This window comes from Crocodylus siamensis, chromosome 2, assembly GCF_052110815.1.
Source record: "Crocodylus siamensis isolate JL-2025a chromosome 2, ASM5211081v1, whole genome shotgun sequence".
NCBI classification, from domain to species: domain Eukaryota; kingdom Metazoa; phylum Chordata; order Crocodylia; family Crocodylidae; genus Crocodylus; species Crocodylus siamensis.
Window position 1 is genome coordinate 151,954,462 of NC_143396.1, and position 24,809 is coordinate 151,979,270.

The 24,809-nt window shown below is 42.7% G+C and overlaps 1 protein-coding gene across 8 annotated transcripts in view; it reads left to right on the forward strand.

The window, feature by feature from the left end:
- BMPR1B (bone morphogenetic protein receptor type 1B) overlaps positions 1-24,809 on the forward strand; it is a 495,158-nt gene that overhangs the window by 435,399 nt on the left and 34,950 nt on the right. For all 8 annotated transcript variants that reach the window (XM_090037100.1, XM_090037099.1, XM_090037106.1 and 5 more), the window contains 3 exons: positions 987-1,146; positions 17,176-17,278; positions 19,069-19,171. In XM_090037100.1, the coding sequence (XP_089893226.1) occupies positions 987-1,146; positions 17,176-17,278; positions 19,069-19,171 (366 nt within the window). The remainder of the gene's footprint in view (positions 1-986; positions 1,147-17,175; positions 17,279-19,068; positions 19,172-24,809) is intronic.

Here is a 24,809-nt window from a genome sequence, read left to right on the forward strand (position 1 = left end):
CTCAAAGTAACATCTGCTGGCTTTTTTGATTGAAATGAGTTGTTTAACTATCTTCTCGTCTCACTGATGTTAGTATTTGAAAAGGTAGCATAGTATTGAGAGATGGAGCTAAATTCTGCTTATTCCCTAAATGCCAGCAAAGAACTTATTTCCATAACAGCACCAGGCCCTGTCCTCCATTACAGTTGTGCAAATCCCAATGAATACAAATATAACTGAGGGCAAGGTGATGTTAAGGTATAACCAAAGGTAAAATTTAACTTAGAATCCGTTAATGGTAATGATACCAGTTTGGAAAGAAATTATAAATGATGGCAAGGAAAAAAGCCAGTTTGATTATCAGATTTCAGCTTGAAGTTACCGTATTTTTCGGAGCATAAGACGCACTTTTTCCCCCCCAAAAGTGGGGGGAAAACGAGGGTGCGTCTTATGGTCCGAAGGTGTGTGTCCCGGGGAGATGGGGCGGAGCTTGCCCGCGGAGGCGGCGGAGCCCGAGCGGGACACCCGCCGCTTGTTTATGCCGTGTCCCAGGGAGACGGGGCGGAGCTTGCCCGCGGAGGCGGCGGAGCCCGAGCGGGACATGCGCCGCTTGTTTACACTGGAAGCCGGCGCCCGTGCTGGTGGCCGGGAGCCGGCAATAAAAATGGCCTGCCACCGGCACACATAGTCTCTCCTGCCATAAAAACTGGGTGCGTCTTATGGTCAGGTGCGTCTTATGGTCCAAAAAATACGGTATATTAGTTTTGCCACACTACCACATTTGATCTGAAGTCATTGGTTCTCAACAAATACAATACACAAGAAGAATAATGTGAGTCACATTTTAATAAGAAATAGCCTTTAATGGATTTCTAATATAGTTTGCTTCACACAAGGCAAAGAATTATCTCAAATTTTGGGCAGTAAGAATGACTTTTGAGGAAGTATTCAAGAGTCTGGCAATCCAGCGTGGAAACTTATGTTTCTTCCTTCCTTTACTTTTCTAGCCAATTTTCTAGACAACATGCCTTTGAGGAGTTCTGGCAAGCTAAGCATAGAGAACAGGAAGGAAGATGGTGAGAGTACAGCCTCTGCTCCTCCCCAGAAGAAGCTGTCTTGTCAGTGCCATCACCACTGTCCTGAAGATTCAGTCAACAGCACCTGCAGGTTTGTGGAACAGATCATGTCTAAGGGGTTTTCTTAATGAATGTACAGTAGTAATGTAATTCTTCAGTCTGTATTTAAGCTACGTAAAATTAATGTGTGTGTGTTCAAGTTATCTGGAAGACAGCTTTTTTTTTTTTTGTAGCTATTTAGCTTCTATAATGTGAGGATTCAAATTTAAAAATGGTGGCCAATACTTTTATTAATTATTCGCGCACAATGCTATTTGAACATGGTATGGGTTTGCAACAAAGTACAAGAAATTGCTTATGTAGTTACATCTATATTTATAAATACATATATAGGGCATGTGTATATGTACATTTCTGCATAAACTGATCATTTGAGATTAACACACACCATCAGGTATCATAAGTTCCTGCATTCATTATGATATAGGGAAAATTAACAGTATCAGCAATTGACTTTTTTTTGCCTGATGTGGCTGATAATGTGTCCAATAAATGCCCCGTGAATGCATGCAGCCGCAGCATGCACATGGCCAGGAGCACAGCCCAGCAGCTTGGAGAGCAACATCGGGCTGGTAAGTCTGGTGTGGGGGAAGGGGTGCATGTGCCCCCAGATCTGTGCATGGGGTGAGGGCAGGCTGCCACTGTGGGCTGGGCTGGGGCTGCACTGGGTTCCTCTCAACAGGGGGGTTGTGCCGGGCTATGCTCGGGTTGGGCAGCAGTGGCACTCAGGATTTGGCGGGGCTATGGCAAATTTTGGGGTGGCTGCAGCCCCCTCCTGTAGCCTCGCTCCCAGTGTCACCACCACCCACCTTAAGCATAGCCCAGCCCCAACCCACCCTGCTTTGCACACAGATTCAGGGACACATGCCCCCCATTCCCTTCTGGGGTGGGCGCAGCAACAGGAGCCGTCCCCCACTCCCTGCACTCCTCAAATGAGCTGCTTGCAGCTCTGCCCCATGCTCTGCCCCACCCCAGCTGGGAAGCACCTGCCCCTGCCCCATTTCCTTCCTCACCACAGGGGCCTTGATCTGCCCCCCACACCACACTTATCAGCCTGATGCTGGTCTCCATGTTGCCCAGCTATATATCAGAATCAGATTGGTATTGGCCCATATGGCTCCTTAAAAATCAACCATCAGTGTTAACCAAAAAAATCTCTGTTGGTGCACCCCTAGTATTTATAAAATGTTTGGAAAAACTTTAGGGAATCTTTCAAGAATCATTTTGCGTTTGCTTCTCTTTCGTTGTTTTTCTTTTCTCAGTATTAAATACCAGTATTTTTTCTTAACATATTTGCTGTATTTATCTGTTTTTATTTAATATTTTTTGGTTATAGATTTCTGACAAACTTTTTTTTTTTTTACTAACCATGTTGGAATTTACGCATAAGAGTCAAAGTGAATTAAGAGCCATTGCATGGCTCTGAAAGAAGGAACAAAATGTATTTCCCCTTCCCCCCCATGCAGATGTGCACAGACTACTTTCTGTAACAGTCTCTGTGAGTGTGTCTATATGGGATGTTTACTGTGCAGTTGACCAATTAACTATGCAGTAAACATCTCAGTGTCTACATATGTGCCCCTGTTATGGTACATGAAACTCATAAACTCCACAGCAGGGTAGTCTTGTAAAATACAAGTATTTTCATGTGTAACAGTGCACGTGTAGACAGTGCCCCATCTGGCTGGGGGCACAGGGTGCTTTGGTGCAGGGCTAGCAAGCAAGCAGTGATAGCAGATAAGAATAATGTAAGCAAGATAAAGAAAATACCCCCTCCCCATCCTGATTCTGTATCTACAAGTCCTGGGGCTGTCACAGAGACAAGGTACACCTGGCCATTGCACAAGCTTCACCCTTAGGTTCTTTCTTGAATGTCAGATATCAGCAGACTGGAGGTTGAGCGATGAGCCCCTCCATCCCCAGTGGGCTAGGTGAGATGGGCTGGTGATGTGTCGTCTGTCCGTGGTAGCCTTGAGTTCCCTCATTGGGGTCCCCTTGCTGCTCTGAAATTGCTCCTTTTGAATTCTTTCTCCCCTCTCCTTCATGTGCTACATGGGAGCTGGCTGATGATGGCTAAAAAACGGTAATTAGAGGTTTGGTTTTAGGAATTGGCTGGTAGGTAAAGGAGAATGAAGGGGAAATACATCTGATGACTCTTCATTCCGAGGCATAATTGGTTGGTCTCCCAGTGGTCATCAGACTGTCCATATTCTGTTGTGTCAACATATTCCTTTGTTCCAACAAACCCATCACATGCACACAGCTTATTCTGGTCATTTACCAGGCCTCTTAATTTAGTTTGTTCACCAAAACCAGAAATCCCAAGGGCTCTGCAGTTGGGCACCACGACCTAGTGCTGCTTTCCATGTTATGGAACAGTGTGGTACATGTTTTCAATTTCCCAGCCTGTGTGTCCACTGGCTTCAGACACAGTGGGCCTTGAAGGAAACTTTGTCACAAACAGGCTTTTAGGGGATGGAGTCGTGACCAGGTTGGGGGGGGAGATGCTAGGCTGAATGGACTCCTGTTTCTTTGTGCCTGGGGGCTTATGTGGCAGATCCCTGTTGCTTTTAAAGACCTGGTCATTTTCCTTTCATTAGTGGAATTGGAGTCCTTGGGCAGCCCCCAACAGCTCCCAGGCACTTAGCCTTCCCCACCTGGCCACCTCCCATCCGAAATAAGCCTGGGATGCATACAGCCTTGGAAGGAATGGAAGGAAATTGACCAGCTCTTTAAAAGCAGCAGAGTGCTGTCCTGAGAACCCCCAGCCTCGTGGTCAAGTACAGGCAGTACAGTTTGGGGCAGTAGTGTTCTGACTATGTACCAAACCAGTCAGCTGCCATATGGGGGTTGGGGTGGGAGGGACAGGGAATGAGGAGCAGTGCAGCATGGGATGCCCAGAGGGTCAACGAGACAATAGTCATGAGGTGTCCGCACATAATACATAACCGGTTCATGGAGAACCAGTTCAAAATAATATTTGATTATTGAGGTATGCTTTTGAAATGCGTTAGGAGGTTTAAACCATTCTAAACTGGCTTGTACACCTGGACACTTGCAGTTTAAACTGCCAATGTTTTCAACATTATGTGCTTGAAGATAGTCTTATATGAAAGTTAAAAATGTAAAATACAAAAGTAATGATCTTATTTGAAGCCAAACAGGAGGATCAATTCATACTAGACATTTATGTTCTGTTAACATGGTTCTCAAGCTGTAAAGTACCCCAGTCGGGGAGTCAAGGTAATGGGAACCATGCCACTCTGGAGCTGCTTTTCCCATTTTCATTTACGTCAGGGGTTTCATTTAACTAGATTTTAGCCCTCTAGTCCTCCTCCTGAAAAAACTTCCGTTTTGCCCCACTAGTGATAATCTTAACACTGGCTTCCTTGTTAGCTTCGTACTGAAGGGTGGCATAAAATAAAAATTACTGAGCAACTGCCTAGAAAGTGGAAGTTTATGATATATTTCTTTAGAGAAAAGAAAATAAAGAACAAACCTTAACCTATTATTTTTCTTCAATGTGTAAAAAAATAGAATTTAAAAGGGGGTCATAGGAATGGGTCCTGAATTGTAGTGCCCAAGTGGCACTTATCTTTTTCTTAATTTGCAACATTTTATTATTTCATATGTTTTTTTCTTAACTTGTTCAGTACATAAAACATAAATAATCAGAGAGAATTCACAGAGACCCTTCCTCTGTGAGGGCTGTTCCTTCCAATACTGGGAAGGAGTGAATAAGGGATAGAAGAAATGGAGCTGGAACAGTTCCTAGGTCATCTGACTGGTGACTGTAAAATCAAGTTTCAAGAAGTTTGGCCAAAACTGAGTTGCTCACCTGGGACATTGGCTCTCCTTTTAATTCTGAGATCTTTATTTTCACTGATCTTTGTAGGCTGGTGATTTACTGTTTGTGTATGTTGCTTTGAAACAAGATCTTTCAGTCAGGGACATTTTATCATATCGGTGTTCAAGTAGATTCCACGGCACTTATAGGAAGCATAAGTATGTTGGTTAACGTGAAATCAGATTGCACAAACCCAATTTAATATATGCATTCCCATTCCCATATCACCAACAGGGATTTTTTACCTTTTATAAAATGTATCTCAATCTCTCTGCAACTATAGCCATTTCTAAAGTTGTTTGCTGTCTTTAGAGCTCATGAGTTATGAGATCACTGGGCACAGATATGGAACAGTGCATTCTGGGGCACCCCTGACCTGACAAAGCCCTGGAGCAAGTGAAATTCAACCAGAGCATTTGGCCCAAGCCCTACAGAGGTGTCAAGTTTGAAACGTCTCCTGCTGGAGCAATACCAAGAGTTCAAGACCTCTCACACATCAGGAAATGGGGAGTTTTCTAAAAGTTCAGATGGAAAGTATTTCCAGGTACATTCATATTCAGACTCGGATATAAAGTACATCCCTCTAGCACCAGTTGGTAAGGTACAGTATTGAACATTCTCCTCAAAAAGCAAGCTGGTACCTTCTCATAACATTTTGGCCCACTTTGGCAAGGCTCTATTTAGAGTGGCATGCTACTACTGACAGCCACTTAAATGTACTATTATCTATCTAGATGCTCATATAAAATGAGGACATCTTATGGACACTTTAAAACTCCCTCCTATGATATTTCTTTAATTCTGCTTTAGTTTAAAGGCAGCATTCCAAAATCAAATATGTATCAAGTCTTTCAGGTACCCTATGGGTTCATAATGACTCTCTAGTTCAACAGACAATACCGGATTTTATGTAGTAAGTAATTTGCAATACTTTGGCCCTCCAGGTTAGCGGAGGACAAAATTGCAGCTTAAACTGTTGATTGTTTTCTCTTTTAAAATAAATATGCCCTGTCATTTATAGGTATAGTGTCAACCCTTTAAGCTCTTGGCAGTTTTACTTAAGATAAATGTCCAGGAGTGACTTATTATCGTCAGTATTCACTCCATCCTTGCCTATACTTAGTAGAGGAAAGGTCTTTAATACTAAAAGCAGTGAGGTTATCCAACAACAAATATTTAAATTAGTTATCTAAACCGACCTGCAAACTTTCAAAGGTCACAACTATACCAAGTAGTTAACTAATAAATGGGTCCTGAAAGCCCAAGCCCTGCACCCAAGCTTTGCACTAGATTTCAGAGGCAGGATGGAGTGCTTAGTTTCATGTTTGTTTTGGGGCTTCAGCATGAATTCCCCAGACTCTGATAGGTTTTCCAGACTAAGAGTATTATATGTCCTTGTTACCTTACATTATCACAAAAGATATGCAAATGGTGTCAGTCAAACTAAGGGAGGCAGTGGCCATGCACACAGGTGTTTGTAAGACTGATTGATTAACAGGGACCTTTCTCAAGAAGAGGTGAAAGTATTTGTAAGAGCTTCGTAATCCTAAATTTGTAAAGGTTATGTTAACCTGCAACCTGTTGAAACTTTAATCCTCTTTCTGAACGTAGTTATGTTGCTGCAGGGCTCAAAATAGACTTCCAATAAAGAAACTTAACCATCCTTTCAAGACAAACAGGGCTTACTTAAAAAAAAGTCCTATATTTTACTTACATGAGCAGAATAACATATAAATTATGCATACCTGTAGTTAATTTTATGTTAAAAGCACTTTTGGATTTAATTTGGCTGTACACACAGTGCAATCACAGTAACTGTTTATGCCAGTTAGATGCACAATCATATACACAGTTTTCCATGCACAGTTAGAATGCCTGCAGTTTTAAAGTGTGGCTCACAGTCCCATAGCATTTTTAGACAGCTTTCTGAGGCAATCTGTTTTTTTCTATATTATGTGATGGCCTTGGTTGACTAGTTTAGTGGTTCCCAACCTTTTTAGATCACAGACCAGCAAACTCTGGACCTGTCCATGGACCAGAAGTGACCGGCATACTGCGGAGTGGCAGCCAACCCTGTTTTACACTTGGTACCAGGCCATGGCCCCGGGGTTGGCAACCTCTGGATTAGTTCATTGTAACATCATTGAGCTCCAGAGATAGCCATGATGCCCCCTGGTGGCCCCATAACCTGTGCTCTACTCTGTCTTTAGGACACCCTCTTCCCTCTTTCTTACCTACCATGCCTTGATATACTTATTAGATTGAAAAGGCGCATCTATACTAGAGGCTTTACTGCGCAGTAGTCTAATTTACTGTGCAGTAAGCATCACTGTCTACACATGCTGATGCTTACTACTGTGTAGTAAATTGGTCTGCTCCATGGTTTATTTGCTACCTGATATAAGCCTGCCCCTAGCAGGCTCAAATCACACATGCCTCTAGGCCACTAATGGGACCTCTAAAAGATACCCCTCACAGTCCCTTCCACAACAACCAGTATGAACTATAACCAAAAGATAAGCACCCTAACTATAACACAAACTCTATCTTCTGGGCACACCAACATCAACAAAAAGGAAAACAGCACACTATCACTTTAAAAGGGAAAACCTCCCCCATTTTGGCAAGTAGCAAATTTACCTGGGGTTTTTAAAGGCACCATGTAGACACCTCACTGGGAGGAAAATCTGCTCCTGGGAGCTGGGGAGCTGTCTGCTGCTGGGGCAAGCTCTGCCACTGGAGCCCAGGCAAGAACTGTGTTCCTCTGTCCCAACAGCAGAGAATTGCAAGCCCACTGCTCCCAGACTGCGATCAGGAAGGGGCTGGGACATCCTTATCTACCAGCCCCCACTCCACCATCATGATTAGGGAGTCAGGGGTTGTGAGATCCTTATCTCCCAGCCTGAGCTCCATGGATAACTATAAGGGTCTTCCAGCCTGAGCCCCGTGACCACGGAGCTCAGGCTGGAAGTTCAGGGTCTCCCAGCAGTGGCTGCATGGGCACGAAGCCGGTGCTGGGAGTTCCCTGCTGGTGAGACCTTGGGAGCTTGTTCTCCACTGAGCTCCATGAGCACAGAGCTGGGGGGGAACAGGTTGGGGAGCTTCTTCCAACCCAACTCCACAAGCATAGGGCAGGGGCTGGGAACAAGCTCCCCAAACTGTTCTACCCCCAGCTTCATACTTACAGAGCTGGGTGCGAAACAAACTCCCCTGTCCCCTCCCTGCATGCCTGGGTGGAGACAATGTTCCCCTGCCCTGGCAGCAGGGAGCTTTCAGCCCTGACTCCCCGATCGCAGGGTGGGGCCTGGGAGCTTTTTCCCAGCTGCAGCTCTGCAATTGTGGACATAGTGCTTGGAATAGGTTGGGAGCTTGTTCCCAGCGCCCACTTTGCTATTGCACAGCAGGGGCTGGGAACAAGCTCCTGAGTTCCCACTCCATGATCACAATTGCAGTTGCGGAGCGGGGACTGGGAGCTCACTGCATGGGGACCGTTCCCTGCCCAGCCTGGAGATGGCTGGGACTTGCTCCTGACAAGGACAGTTCCCAGCTAGTCCCAGGCTGTACGGGGAAGCACATACAGCCTGGAGGTGGCTGGGGACTGTTCTCATTTTGGGCAGTCCCCAGCCAGCTCCAGGCTCCACATGCAGACTTCCTTGCACAGCCGAGGGTTGGCCAGGAACTGTCCCAGTCAGGTGCAGTTCCCAACCCTGTGACTCAATTGGGTAGTTGAGGTACAGGGCTTGGAAGGAGCTGCAGGGGTGGGGTACTTCCCAGCTTCCTGCCCCAATCTTCTGGTGGGGCAGCTAGCAACCAGCTAGTTGCTAGCTCCCACTGCTGGATCAGGGCAGGGGGATGGGATCTGCCCCTCCCCTGCAACTCTTCCCAAGCCCTATGCCCTTGATCAGGGAGCCAGGGCCAGGAGCTTGTCCCTGCCCCCCCTCCCCTGAGACCATTGTTCCCCACCCTCCCTAGCAGCAGGCAACCCCGGGGGCCAGTGCTCCCTGCCAGCCCCTGGGCTAGGACCCAGGGGGAGCCTGGAGTTCCTGGTGGCAGCAGGGGCCCATTGCAGGGCTGCAGGGAACTGGGTGCAAATCTTCTCCCTAACCCCTTAATCTGGAGTAGTTTACACCAGAGTAAATTTGGGATGGAGTAAATGCATGTGTAGATGAGCTCACTGTGGAGCAACTAGCACTTGCAGTAGGCTTCCTACTGCCAATGCAGGCATCATCCTATTGTTGTGCTGCAGAGCAACTCACTCCGCAGTAAGCACTCATAGTTGCTGTTTCCCTGGGTCAGCTCTTCTGCTTCTTTCTCCCTCTCAGTTTCCCCAACCTGGCTCTACCTGGGCCCTTTCTCCATTAAAGCAGAAGAGAGTTTGAGGCTCTCTGTTACATCATTCATAGCAATATTTTAAAGTAGCTTTGATTATCAAATGTAATAAGAGGATTGAGTTTCCCTGCCAGCATTACTGGAAGTGATGTTCTCGATACGACATGCCAATGATGTTCTCATTTTGCCACTAAGCTAAGGAGCTAGGAGTATAGGAAAAACACTTAGACTAAAATTCCAAATTAAGATGCTATCTGCTTGTCAGAAGCTGACTTCTGATATGTTTAAAAGGGCAGTCTGAATCATTCTAAAGTTTTTATTACATGAAAAAAATATTTTGCAATTCGCTGAAATCCAGCACAGCCTAGGCTAAAAATGTTTTGTATCAATAGAGCAAGGATTTGTACGAGGCTGAGTGATTCCAGCAAAACGAGACCTTGTACCAAACTTTTCTTTCCCTCTATTAACGTAACCCAAACCTTACTTGCAAAACTAGTATAATCTCTGGCATCAACCTGCTTGTCTTTTTATTCTTACCTCAGTTTTAGAGGTTGGAGGAAGGTGGGAGAGGGCAGAAGGGAATTGTATCAGTTTGCTCTGTAAAGGGTTGTGGCTTACAGTTTGCAAAGGCATCTAGTGATTTTCAGGTGTTCAACTTGATTTTCAGTGTGCAAATGGACTGTACTTTCTGAAAAGCAGGCCTTGTTAAGCTGTCTCCAGCTGACCACTCAAAATCACAAATCACTTGTGAAAATGCAGGCCATGTATATTTATGGTCCATTCTATATGCTTGTATATAACTGCTGATAATAGTCCAGTTTATCTACTGAATCCCATAACATGGATTGCTGCAATTTTGCACTTGCAGTATTTCTGTTACTTGATCAGACAGGAAGCCCCAAAATATCTGAGATTCCTACAGTAAATTCAGCTTTACTAAAGCAAAGACAAAGAATAACCTTACAATCTATTAAAATGAATGTTGTTGCATATAGGAGCAGAAACAGAAGGTCAGCTGACACAACTGCCTCCAGCTGGCAGAAGGTCTGTGCAGAAATACAAAGTAAATCATTTCAGTGCTTGGTGTATATGGCTAGGAACAGAAATTATACACAAACCAGTATAAGTGATCAGAAACGGTTCAAATCTGTAACACAACAGAAGTTCAGTGCACATAAACTGCTTTCAAAATGGCTGAAACCAGTTTACGATAAACCTGGATGGAAGCAGTATCAGACTTAACTGATTTATGTTAAATCATTTGATTGAACTTCTGTTCCAGATCCCCTCCGGATTCAAATTAACTCACACCCCCAGTATCCCAGGATGCTTTGCACCTCCCCCGCAAGCCCTCCTTGCAGGGTGGGTGGGTCAGGGTGGGTAAAACCTCCTTGCAGGGTGGGTGGGCCAAGCAGGGCAGCAGGCTCTAATGCCCTCCCCCTGCCCCCCACCCAAGCTTCTGGCCTGAGCCTCTGCAGGCATGTGAATGCATTTCTGGAATTAAAAGTGAGTATTCACTCGCTTAATGGTTCAGTCTGTGCAGCTTAGAGTAACCTGTAAAGATTGAATCTGTTCATCCTTGGGCTTTTGGACTGTGTTTACTTAGCCAGTGTGTGTGTGTATATACATGTGTGAGTGTATGTATCCATATGTATGTGTAGGGTCTGTATTTAATTATAGTCTGTATTTAATATAGTTCATGGACTTCATGAAAGGATTTCCTATGGGAGTTGTGAGAATCCTCTATTCCAGCCTACACAGCACCCTTAAAATCCAAACTGTTGCGGTAAAAATTTAAATCCTATCTCATTAGGCAGTGTTATAGAGAGACCCATCATAGAGCACAGCTCTGAACTTGGGAGAGGAATGCAGGCTCTACGGCCTCTTGGCAGCTGAGAAATACCACACACAGCTGAACATGAGCAGTTCTACTGTCTTTGAGGCCTGTGTGGTCTTTTTACATGCTAGAGGACTTGGCCCATTATGAGCCAAATTCTGTGTTTTGTTGCATCTGCATGGCTCCCGCTGACTTAAAAGTATTTATACACACACACACACGTGAAAGATGAATTTGGCTCAGCAGTAAGGTAATGCTCTTCTTCTAGCTGGGTTTTATGTTACTACTCTGATGCAAAGTCACTTAACAAATTTTCTCTGGAAAACAAGTCTATGTTGAACAAAATTACAGTGGCTATTTGTTTTATGGACAGTATCCAAAGACAGTGTTCAGCTAGATTTGGCCTTTCTGATCATATTTCTTGGGTGATTATTGTGACAAAGTGTGTTAAGTGAATTGAGAATTTCAGCCCCATTTCCAAACCAGAGACATTCATGGAATGTTCCCAAAAGCACTTGATCTTCCGGGATCTGTACAAGCCATACTGTGCAGTTCTACTATCATCGCTGAGAGCCAGTGCAGAAGATGTCTTGTTCATCTGAACAGACTCTGTGGATTATATAACTTATGCTAGCAGTGTCCAGAAATGTGCTCAAGAGGCACAGTTTAAGAAACGATATTATAGGTTTCATGGCAGAAAAAGTAAATATTTGGCAAGGTACTGACCAAAAATGAGGTTCAAGCTGAGTCCCTGAGAATTTTTGTACACAAGAAGTGAGGCATGATATCATTTGTACAAATCAGTTTTTGTCATTCCGACTACTTAGAGTAGGAATTAAAAAGAGGTTATGGCATGATTGTGTGTGGAATCTCTAAGCTTCTTTTGAGGTGAATAGTTATTTAAAGTAGTTCTGGTTTTGTACTTAAAAGAGAACATTGGTGTGGTACGTAGAAAATAGCTCTAGGTGTCATGCTGCTGTGTAAAATAGAAGAAAATCTTAAACAATCAAAGTTTGGTAACTAAGGTATTGCATCTTTTGTGAGACATGGCCATTGTCCAGTAAGGACATCTGCTTGAACAGCTGCAAAACCCTTGGCCTCTCTCCCTGTCGTCTGACATTTAGTAAAGGTCTCAGTTAAGATCACCTCTTTCATTCTGGTAATCATTAATTATAGCAGCACCTTCCAGTTCAGGGCCTGTCAGCGTTTCAGTTATAAACCTATGTTTTTTTGAGGGGGCATTTGACTTGGCTGTAAAAATCTAGTCTTGGCAGTTATATGACATGCCACATCTCTGTGAGCTATTACATCCAAAATCTGCTTAATAACTTTTTGATACTGTAGTATCAGATGATGTTTCACTAGGAAAAGTTAATAGAATATATACATGGCTTGATTTTTCAGTATTATCTCATTTTAATCCATAATTACATAACAAAAAGTTTTTAAATATTTTGAATGTGTTAATTTAAAATTCTATACCTATTCAATATTGAGAATAAGAGTTCATTTTTATTCTACTTTACATGCATAAATTATCCATGTTACACATGCCTATGTACAGACACAAAATAAACAATGTATATCATAAATGCTTCTTGAAATTTGTTTCCAGCTAGTTATTGAAGGTGGAGTTATTTCCATTTCTGACCTGGGGAGATGCCAGGTAGCTGGAATATGCTATGTACTCCTCTGCATTTATGATCTGTCATATTGTTGTCTTAGGATCTGTTTGTCACATCAGAGAGGAGAACTTCCAGGTGCTGAAGGACATAGAACCTCTCCTACCTAAAGCCCTTTACAGTGCAAGGAGGTGGCAGTTTTTCCATTTAAAACTTGATCTTTCCTTTTTGATGTTTCCCTTTAAAATTACCACTCCTCTCCCTCCACTGCAGCCCCATTTTTATTTAATTCCATAGCAAACAATTCATATCATGGTATTTCTCCTATTGCTTTCCTTTTTGTGAACTGGTTTAGAAGCATATGTTCCACTGAAAGTCAATAGAAAATCAAATAAAACTTGAGATTTCTCGGTGTTGTTTTCCCCCTTCCTACTACTACTACTTCTGACAACTTAACTCTTTTATTGCTTCTCCTTTTATGAACCCACTATCTTGATTTTTTGAGAGGGCTATCACTTGCTACATTTTTATGTTTATTTGTTTTTCAAATAATTGCAATTACTGTTCTGTTGCCTTGTCCCTAGAGTTATCCGTGCTTCATTGTGTTGAATCAAAGGCATTGTGTACACAAATAAAATGTAATATGATATAATACTCTACACTAATGGGTTCTTCTCAGTCTCTCTTAGGAATCCTGTCATTCCTATCTTGATCATGAACAATGGAATGAAGATAGTTGTTGCTCAGAAGAGTCATTGTCTCTTTTGCCTTAGCCTCATGAATGACATCAAACAAGTACAGAAGTTAGCCTTCACTTCAGTGACAAAGTAACTTGTAATGTTACAGCTAAGCACTTTCAGACTCAGCAGTCAGAATTTATAATAGATTATTATTCAAAGATGGGGGTAGATCCAAGGGGGATAAAGGTATGCAGTCATATGTGCTCCCTTTGCTTCCTGTGCCACCCAGTTTAAAACCAACTGCCTGGCAGTAACAGCAGCATTTCTATTCAAGTAGCAGTGAGGAAATCATTTCACTTACAGCTCATTATCTCCTTCTAAACTCTTTGTTCTACAGGTGTTAATGATTTTCTATCCTTCTTTAATGGTTTTGATTTTTTTTCCTTCCCTCCCCTCTTTTTTGTTGCAATATTGCTATCTGTTAGCTTTGCCTGATAATGTACCTCCTTTTTCACATCCCTGTGTTTTAGGCCTGTGTGAAGCAGCAAGTATCGCTTCGGATTCAGCCAATTTAGAGGACAGTAATTCGATTCGGAGATTCAAATCACTGCCCCGATATGACTCAGCCGAATCGGATCCGAAAGATTTGGTGCCACTTTGGAGATTTGGCTATAGACTAAACAGGCAGCTAACACAGCTGCCTCCAGCTAGTAAGTCTGTTGGGGTTGGGTAGGGAAGGAGCATGGGGCAGGGAGGGATTGGGGCTGGGGAAGCCAGGGCAGGGGGCACGTTACTCAGAGAGAGGGACATGGGGGCACAGGATGCGGGCACAGCAGTGCTGGGAGTGGGGGCTCTGCCCTGCTGCTGCTTGCCCAACTGGCGCGGGGTGGGGGTGCAGTGCAGGCACAGCTCACTCTGGGCGGAAGTGGCCAAGCGGCAGCAGGGCATAACCCTGTTACCAGCGCTGCTGCGCCTGCATCCCACCTCCCCTCCCCCTGCGCTGGGTGGCAAGGGGCAGCAAGGTAGAGTCCCCACTCCCAGCACAGATGCGGGCACAGCAGTGCTGGGAGTGGTGGCTGTGCCCTGCTGCCACTTGCCCCCTTACTCCTGGAGCAAGCCATGCCTGCATCACGCCCCCCCCCCCCCCGGCCGCATTGGCTGGGCAAGCAGCTTCAGGGCAGAGTCCCAGCTCCAAGAAGTGCCATGCCTGCATCCAAACCCCCCTGCCTCCCTCCCTGAGTAACGCACCCCCCTGCCCTGGCTGGGCAACTTGTCCCAGCCCAAATCCCTCCCTCCCTCACACCCCTGTCCTCCCCAACCCCAAAAGACTTACCAGATGGAGGCAGCTATGTCAGCTGCTTGTTTAGTCTATGGCTGAATTGCCAAATCTTTTCTGAATCTTTGTCTGAATTGATTTGGATGCTTCGAATTGATTCAGAGTTTTTAATTGGTCTCCCAATTCGATTTGGATTTGGAAATTTGGTCCCTGAATTGGGCCAAATATCCTCCAAATCAGATTGGCTACTGAAGCTTCACACAGCCCTATTGTTTTTAACTCTAGCTACACCTACTCTGAATACCTTCAACAGACATCTGGATGTTTATCTTGCTGGGATCCTATGATCCCTGCTGACTTCCTGCCCCTGGGCAGGGGCCTGGACTCAATGATCTTCCAAGGTCCCTTCCAGCCCTAATGTCTATGAAATCTATGAAATACTAACTCAGCTGTGGACAGGGCTGTCCCTAGGGGGCACGAATCAGGGCAGCCGCCCTGGGCCCCACACTTTGGGGGGCCCCACGGAGCCAGGCGGAACAGTGGCGGCATGAAGCTAGGCGGAGCGGTGGCACCGTATCCAGCTACTTGCTGCCCTCCCTTCTCCCCCATCACTGACGCCGCTCATGCCGATGGCGGCAGCAGCTTCTTCAAGTCTAGGATTGGAGTGGGGGCAGAGCTCCACATGGGCTGATTTGCCCTGGGTCCCAGACCCTTGTCAGGTCGTTTCTGCCTGTGGAAATAACTTTCAATGAAGCAGTGGGTGCACTGTCAACACGTACAAGAAGGCTTGATTTTGTAAGAAATGTAGACATAATTCTAATGACAACAGAACTAAAGCAGCATTTTTTGCTTAGTTGTTTGTGTTTTATACATAATATGTGGTATAGTAAATTAAGGCACATTCCAATAAAATTACTGAATAATATAGCGCTAGGTTCCTAGGATATTGTTAAAGCGTCTAGTTTCTTTTTACCTGGATAAAAATGTATGCTGTTTTATGTGGGATATTGTACCGCACCACCTGTACCCTTTCAAAATTCTAGATCCACCCACATTCAAAATAATGAACTTGCTTTAACTTGAGCCCACACAATTAATTTAAACCTGCTGCAGCAAATATTTGGTGCTAGCCTATCTGGTATCCATCTCTGCTCTAGCCAGTGTATACAGACTAAGTTGATGTATTCAGTGTATAAAGGAATACTTTTTTTTCCTACAACTTCTTTCAACTTCTTTATTGTCTTTTTTGTTAATTTTTTCTTTCACTCAAGAAAGGAGAGAATAATATGATATTCTGCTTTCTTGAAGCCCTTTAATTGGTCCTTTCATTCCTTTTCCTTTTACTTGCTTTGTCTAAAATCCCTTTGAGAAAATATTTAACAAGTATAAATTTAGAAAGAAGAAAGAAGCCAAACAAGGCTAATATTTTATCGCTGCATGGCTTAATTGGTTAGTTTTAAAGAGGTTTACTCTTTATTTTTGTATATTGGTTTTCTAACAAACAAATCTTGGTTTTTTATTTTTGATAACATGATGAGGCCCCAAATTGCTGAAAAATTAATGGAAAAGACTTTCATTAAGATGCGGGCCCTCTCCTTTTTTCTTCTCCTGATAACATTCATGTATTTGACCTTCATCAGGGAAGGACATTTATCACCAGCGCCATCTAACCATCTGTTAGTATACTTGTCCTCTCCTGTACATCTTCTTGTAAACTGAAGTATCATGGATCACTTCAGGCTTAAAACCAAGTAAACAGTTATGAAGGGTGTTGATGATAACTCAAGGACTCATACACAACAGAGTGTTGCAGTTTCTGATATGGTTAAAGCAAGAACCACAAATCACTCTTAATAGTGTGAGGTAGTTAGACATGTTAGTTTGAAATCAGGCAGAAGGTTGTGCATCTCTGCTTTTAGTCCATAATGTGCATCTCTATCCTGTCTTTTTCTCAATAGTTTTTCACAGTTCATTCAAATGACACTGGCCTCTTCTGGTTTGCACCATAGTGTAAATCTCTGTGCAGTGTGCTCTTGCGCAAGATGGATAGTGCTTTAGGAAAGGCTTTCTGTTAAGGATGGGAATTTATGCACTGGCAGTGGGGTCCAACTGAACTTTGGAGTTATGACTTTGGGGATTTGAAAGAGAAGGCATTTTAGCTTTGCAGATTGGCACCCTTTGTGCAGACGAAAGTTATTGCAGGCTATTGCTGTCACCCTTTGTTGACTTGCGTTTTAACTGTTTGCCATGAGTGCCTACAGCCTGTGGTACCCATTGTTTTCTAGGTTGAGAGTTTTTATGCACAGAGTAAAAGTTCGGTCATATAAGCATTTTGTTGCATTGTTACTTAAGATGCATTAATTTATTAATGGTACATTTATAAACCTAGGTGCAGCATTCAGGCTGTTACCAACAGCCCATCTCTGATTTATAAAAGACTAATTCTGCTCTGTTCTTTCAAATCCCCAGCACTGATGGCTATTGTTTCACCATAATAGAAGAAGATGAGGCTGGTGGGCATTTAATCACCAAGGGATGTCTAGGACTAGAGGGCTCAGACTTCCAGTGCCGGGTAAGAAAGTTTTTATGATCAAAATTTGGTTTGACCACTGTGCTAGCTTCCAGTTGACTCAAGTGCTGTCAGAAAGAATGACTACATCATCAGCTTTGATTTCTGTTCACTGGGGAAATGGGTCCTTTGCCCATATAAAATCTGGCTGAGGGTATGCCATTTGTATACCAAATTACTTATGTACAGGACCTTGCATTACTAGGTAAATTAGTGAGAGTCAAACCTTAGCGTCCTGATGAAATTGTAATATGCATAAATACATTCTCCTTCTCTATAAGTTCATGCTGCAGTTAAAATTATATAGGGCATTTTTAATTTCCTCCCTTAGACTGCTGTATGGTGCATACTTGTTATCCCTCCGCCCCCAGGTTGTAACACATTAGTGATGAGCAACTGAGTCCTGCATATTTAGACAGCAAAAGTTATGACTCTCCCTGGCTGAAGAAGTTATTCTGTATAGAAATACATCAGATTCCATTTTATGTACTGCAATAAACTGTTCATCCTGCGGAGCAATTCTTTGCTATGCTTGGATGTTTAAAGCAAAGACATCTCTAGAAGCTAAATCCTTAGCTGTGATAGGAGGATGGCAGTCAGGGCAGCAAATGAAATAGAGAGGGCTTTCAAGGTATGTCTATGATGCTGCAATATAATACAGAGAAGCCTGAGGTAGCTTTAAAAGCTGCTTATACATGTCCTCAGGGTTTTAAATAGAGCAGTTCCTGGAGAGCCATTATAATTAAAACACCTCACCACCATGTGTATTAAGCCCCTTACCCTTATAAAAATGGCCATGGGGTGCTTTATCTAAACCTCATTCAGTGAGGTTTAGATAAAGCGACCCTGTGGCTATTTTAAAATGCTCAGAGGCTTAGTACACATGATGGTGAGGCCATGCTGGAGCATTCTAATTAGAACTTGGAACAGACTCAATTAATCAAGCTTGCTGTGACGAATTCTAATTAGAACATGAACTAGCACATGTATAGGCAGCCAAAGAGACTAGCTCAGGTACTGGAAGCAGTTTAGCCAAAGCAGTATGTGAATCTCTATAGCCAGACTGCTTCTCATACTCAAGCTAGATCTTTTAAAGAGATCTGAGATATTCTGATCTGCATGGCAGCCTGCAATGTAGACATCTTCTTTCTACTCCCATTCACAAATCTATAGCTTGCAGACCAAATTAGAGCAACCTAAAGGTTGTTGAAATCAATCCAGTTTATAATAAACCCCCTAGGATACCAGTAAATATCACCACAGGCCTCTCCAACTCTGCTTCCTGTCATGCCCTTCAGAAGCTTCTTTTATTGGTGGGGATTCTCTTATACCAAAGGAATCAGCAAATGCCCCAATGCCAATAATTTTCTAAGAAAATGAGGTTCCCAAATCCATTCTAAAGGCATGGCCAGATTTTCTGAAGTACCTAGCACCAACAGCAATCTGCTGTGACTTTATTCACTTACTTTTTTGGAAATATTGTCCTGCAGGGTAAACTTCTGGGTGCTTTGCACTGGATATGGAAAATAATGCTTGTATAATCACTCACACACATGCATCTTTCTGATTTGTCTAGTACTAATACTTCCTTTATATAATAACAGTTGCTACAGTGGAAGTGTATAAAGGATTAATTTGTCTCTTAATGTTTAACTCCAGTGCTCTGTGGATTTATTAGGATGGCAAAAATCATTACTGCTCTCACGTTTGAGGTGCTGCTCCTCTATACCATGCAGATCTTTTTGCTTCTCAAGTACTGAAAGTGCTCAGTTTTGTGAATTCTTTTATTGCAGGATACTCCTATATCACACCAAAGAAGATCTATTGAATGTTGCACGGGGCAAGATTACTGTAACAAACACCTTCACCCTACATTGCCTCCACTGAAAAATCGAGGTAAGTGGAGGAGGTAAATCTGGCCTGGACCTCATACTTTTTTCCCCCTAGAAAACCCAAAGTAAAGAGAATTGGAAGAACTGCATAAAAGTTCTGTTTAACTGCTCCTGATATTTAGTATTATTTGTATTGTCGAGTCAAGGGGAGTCCCACTGGTGATGTACAGGCCTGTAGTGAAATAATAGATCCTTTCCCAAAAAGCTCTCAATCCATGTTAGGCAGGGGCAGAAAATGTCTGACTAAATTTGTGCAGAGCCTTAACCTTATTAGGGCCTCTCTTTGCAACTGCCATATTAATGTTAAATGATGGTGATGACAATAATGATAATGGTAATGATAATGAATGGCCTCCTCCATTACAAATGACTGTAGTCTGTAGCTGCATAATAGTTTAAGTATGACACTCAGCAGTTTCATTTTTTTTCAATGGGATTCTTCACAGAAAGGATACTGGATTGAGACACAGAGGGCAATAGATAAAGTAAATAGTTCACAAATGACTGGTGAACCATAAAAGCAATGAAACCTCATAAAATTCTGACTCCTAGTATAATAGTTTAATGTGATTTTGTTGGTCTCTAGTAAAAAAAAAATGGTTATTGGAGAGGGAGAATCTTAAGTGCAAATTATTCAGGCTGGATTAGTATATGCAATAATATTTTAATTCAGAAAATAAATCCATTTCCCCTACAGCTTGTTGAGATAACTCTGCAGAGTTGAAATGAAGTGATCTTTGCCTAACTGTTCTTTCTTCTGTCTTCAAAATAATTTTCCTTTCTATCCTAAACATTTTGGGCTAAATTCCACATGAAGGCAAACACTTCACAAAAAGTCATTCAGATCTCTAGATTTGTGCACATAAGATGAATTGGCCTAGAAAAGCAGTTTCCAACTTGGTGCCTGTGGGTGCCATGGTGGCTCCCGAGGTTTATTCAGGTGCCCATGCACATTTTCATGATCAGTAAAAATCATTATTCCGACAAAAAATGCTGGCATATTGGAGCCTGCTGGTTTTTCTTTTCAATTTGAATGTGCCCCTGGGCACATAAACGTTGGGAACCACCAACCTAGAAAAACCCAGCAGCTAGAGTTCTGCCTGTGCTATCTGCTGCTTATGCAAAAATAGCCCACCAAAGCAAGTTTTTATTAATGTCAAAACATATTTGCTTTTTTATTTGTTTGCTTTTAGGAGGGGAGAATGCAGAGGAAGAAAGGAATGGTATTTAGATACCAGGTGCCAGCTAGAGGGATAAATTGACCAAATAACAGAGAGAATATCTATTGAATAAATTATATAACTAAATAAAGTTTAAACAGCATTTCTGCTGCTGGGGTACTCCCAGAATTATTATTTGACAAACAAAAGGTGATATAAAAAAATCTTGGAAAACATAGCAGTTATAATGTGGTTTTCAGCACTGCACTTCAAGAAAGATGTGGATAACCTCGAGAGGGTGCAGAGGAGGGCCACTCATATGATTAGGGGCCTGAAGGATGGGTCCCATGAGGAGAGACTCCAGTAGCTGGGCTTGTTCAGTCTGAGTAACAGGAGGCTGTGAGATCACTTGATAGCTGCCTACAAGTATGTCAGGAGGCAGTGTCAGGATCTGGGGGAGCAACTTTTCAAGAAGGCACCCCTAGGGAGGGCAAGGACCAATGGGCACAAACTAACAGAGGGAAGATTTAGACTGGACATAAGAAAGAACTTCTCCGTAAAGGTAACGAGAACCTAGAACATACTCCTGGCAGAGGTGATGTGGTTGCCATCCTTAGAGGCATTCAAGAGCAAGCTGGACAGGCACTTTGTTGAGCTAGTGTGAGTTCATTAACCTCCTGCCTATGGCATGGGATTGGACTTGACGAGCTTACAGGTCCCTTCTGGTCTATGATTTTATATTCATTTAAGACTTTCTTTGAAAAATATGTCATCTGGCACTAACTTAAGAGGGAAAATTGTGGCTGTAACTTTAGAGACTGCCTTAGAAAATGTAGTTATCTGGGACTTGTGTACAATTGTTTGGCAATTCTGAAGTCAGCACCTTTTTAAAAGTCGCATGCTAATATGGTCAGTTGGAATTCTTGGTGCCAGTGACTGGTAGAACTTTCTATCGCCCCATCACAATCGCAGCACGGGGTAGTAATTTAGATAGTGAATCCTTCCAGTAGCCTTATATAAAATTGTTTAGTTGGTATAACTACTGAGGAGTGCTGTGTTTATAACCATTCTTCCTGTCTGGGATTTTTGTTTAGTATATGATGCAGTGAATGCTCTGAAAGTTGTTATTAGGCCTTAATATAAATAATGATGTTAAAAAATAAATTAAAGATGGACTTGTAGAAACAAAGCCCCATTGGATTACACACAAAAAGAATGGATGTTGTTTTGCATTTGAAAAGAAACAAAAAAGTTTGATTCTGATCAGGAATTTATAGCCAAGGTCATATCTCAGGGGAACTTTGGGTCTACCAAGGTCTTCCAGCTGCAGGTCAGAGGTTGCTGAACTACAAATTAACACATGCACAGAAACAACATCTACAAATGCATGCAGTGTGTGTTCTGAAAGTGTATTTCCAGGCTTAGCATTTATTGGAAGGAGTTCACTCCTTTTACCGTGACAAGAAATGAAGCACCATATACATAAAAGTATCAGATGGAAGAATTAACATTAGTCAAGCAGGAAGGCAAAACACAACAGCAGCTAAACCTATTTCTGGGTAGTGTTAGAATACATTCTACTGAAGTAGAAGTAGAATATAGGACCTTGGAGATAACATGTTGTCCTCTTGGCAGTCATGCATCTGCCTTATTAAGGAAATGAGAATACTAATCAAGTCTGATACAACACCTCTATTTTGAACAATAAAACTTATTACTGGAAATCCCAGCAAAAGTGCAGGCTGAAAGCAGTTGAGAGAAGAAATATGTCTTTACTGATTTAAAGCCTTTATAAGCAGAAGTGCTGGTGCCACCATGTCTGGCTCCCTGCCTGTACACCTAGTGATGAATGGGCCAGGGAATGATTGGAGGAATGATGGGGTTTGATATTTGCACACAGTTTCCAAGCCTTGGATTTTACTGCAGTTCTTACCAGGATAATCTAAACGCTGTGCAGTGGAGGAAATTGGGGAGGGATGGGACTCTTCCCATCTTTTTAATATGCTGACACTACCTTGAACTCACTGTGGTGAGTTTCAAAGGCGGATTTCAGCAGAGCATCATACATAACAGGGTGAGTTGAACAAGTGATGGGGGTCAGAAAAGCACCAGAACTATTAGAAAAGTTTTTTCCAAGGCACTTTCTTTCTGCTTTCTTTCATTATCATCTCTCCCTCCCTGTACTGAAGACAACAGTGACACCTGTGTGTGGTGCCTATAAATAGCATCACTATGTTGGTCATACAAAGTAGAATCCTTGCATTTGAATTGCTAGATGATGGCTAACATCCCCTTTTAACCAGAATATATAAAGGAGCTTCAGTAACCAGCTGCTGGTTTATTTTGTATCCCACAGTTAATAACTCACTGTGGCGTCCTCAAGCTTTTCTGCTTATTTTTATAACCTCACTGCTTGGCATAACTGTAGTTACCAAGTAACAAAACATTAGAAAGCAAAGCACAGACTCTCAGTGCTAATTGGCACCCTTTACAGTCACACCAATGACTGAGCGATCTTGAGGGCTGAACTAGCCTGCTCCTCTGCCACCCCTAAAGAACAGCCGTACCAGGTTAGAACTGAGGGAGAGGAGGTAGAGGGAAAAGTTTTCACTACTGCTCTGTGTGTGGTTTCTATTCTGTAGATGGATAGAGGACTTAATTGCCCAGGAATGTCGGCACCATTCCTTTGACTTCACAGACATTAAAAAGTTGGGAAATCAGGCTGCATTTCTTTATATTTTGTTGATCATTCATCAGATAGTTTACAAAGCTTCAGACTAAGGAAATGAAATCCCTCCAGGATAATTAGAAGCATGGGCTGGTGATGGCTCAGTTGTTGTCCCACCGACATTATTTCTTTACAAAAGGGCTTAAGAAAGATGTCTGCTACCTTGCTATAGTAGTAGGACCCATTTCCTAACCACTGTGTGTATAGTAAGTCATTAATAAAGTGATGTGATGTCCCAAGACACATCCTAATCCTTCAGAAGGGTGGGGGAGGGTGTGTCTAACAAGAAGCACCAAATAATAAGCATCCAGATTTCAAGAGGTGCACAGTACTTAGAGGCCTGCTGACTGCTGTATACATTCTGGCACAATTAGCACCTGTGCAAATTTGGCCACTTATATATAGGGACCTAAATAGGAATGTGAAGATCCTGAACTTCAGCTACCTGAGTTTAAATATGTTGGCCACAATATATAGAATTCTAAACACTGTTCTTGGGAGAATTATCTTTGGAATTATTTAAAAATACCATGGTTTATACAGTTCTTTCAAACAAGCATGCACACATGCACGCACACACGCACACACATGCACACATGAATACCAAAGGGCAGGGAGCCCTAATTGTCAACTTGCAAGTTTCTCATGGGTGTAATTTCATTGACTTCCATCAGAGTTACTGTGTATGAATTATGCTAGCCCAGGAGGCAAAGTCAGAATTGGGTTTCCTATGTGCAGCATGCAATGCTCATTGTGTTTAGCATCTGCAAAAACTGCCAGCCCAACTTCTGTTGTCAAATGTTCTGTGAAATTGGATCCCTTGCTGTGAACAAATCTCCCTGTTCTCCAGAGTATAAAAAATACTCCCTCTATGATCTGCATGCTCTATTTATCCTCTCATGGGCTGGTAGGCTGTGACATCTTAAACTGTTACAAACCACACATTTTAGAGGGAAATGACTGGCAGACCTAGACTGCTTATATACCAGGAAATAGAGCCTTTTGCCTCCCTGAACAACCACCTCCTTGACAGAGAGGACTGAGCTCCCCAGTGAGTTCTCTATTTCAGCTCCCATCACACTTGGAGTGACAGCCCAGGTAGAAATCTGCTGCTATGGTGAGAATGATGTGCTCTAGTGTTTTCCTGATAGGCATCATGTCAGTGTCTCCTTTCAAAGGCAATGGCCATGTCTTGAATGTTTACATTGTCAATGTTCCAAGAGCAGGTAATGGCAGGTTAAAACATGACCAATGTGATCAAAAGGCATATTGGTAGGTAATCTCTGTTCCTGTTAGAAAGGAGAAGAAAAGAAATAGTTGGGGGCAAAAATAAGAGAAGGAACTAGATCTTTAAAATAAAAGTGCCTGACAGTAAGTCAAGAGTCCCATAGGAACCTCCTTGTCTCATTACCCTAGTAAATCTGAAATGTAATAGTGCTATTCCAGGATGAGTCGATAAGGATAGAGTTCTTGCAGTTTACTGCATGTTCAGCAAGACAATCAGTCTGAGAGGGCTTCAGAAAACCTCATCCTAATCTGCATTACAATGAGCACCAACATAGGGAGAGGGAGCATGTGAATGAAGTAGTTTAAAGGAGGATGGGACAAGACTTGTCCAGTTTTTTGCATGAAAATATGCACAAACACACATGTTTGAAACAGGAATACAAATTTGAGGTTACAGTTAAGTTTTAAAACAGAATATACGATTCATGCAGCATTAATTTGAACACTTCAGGCACTTTCACATCATC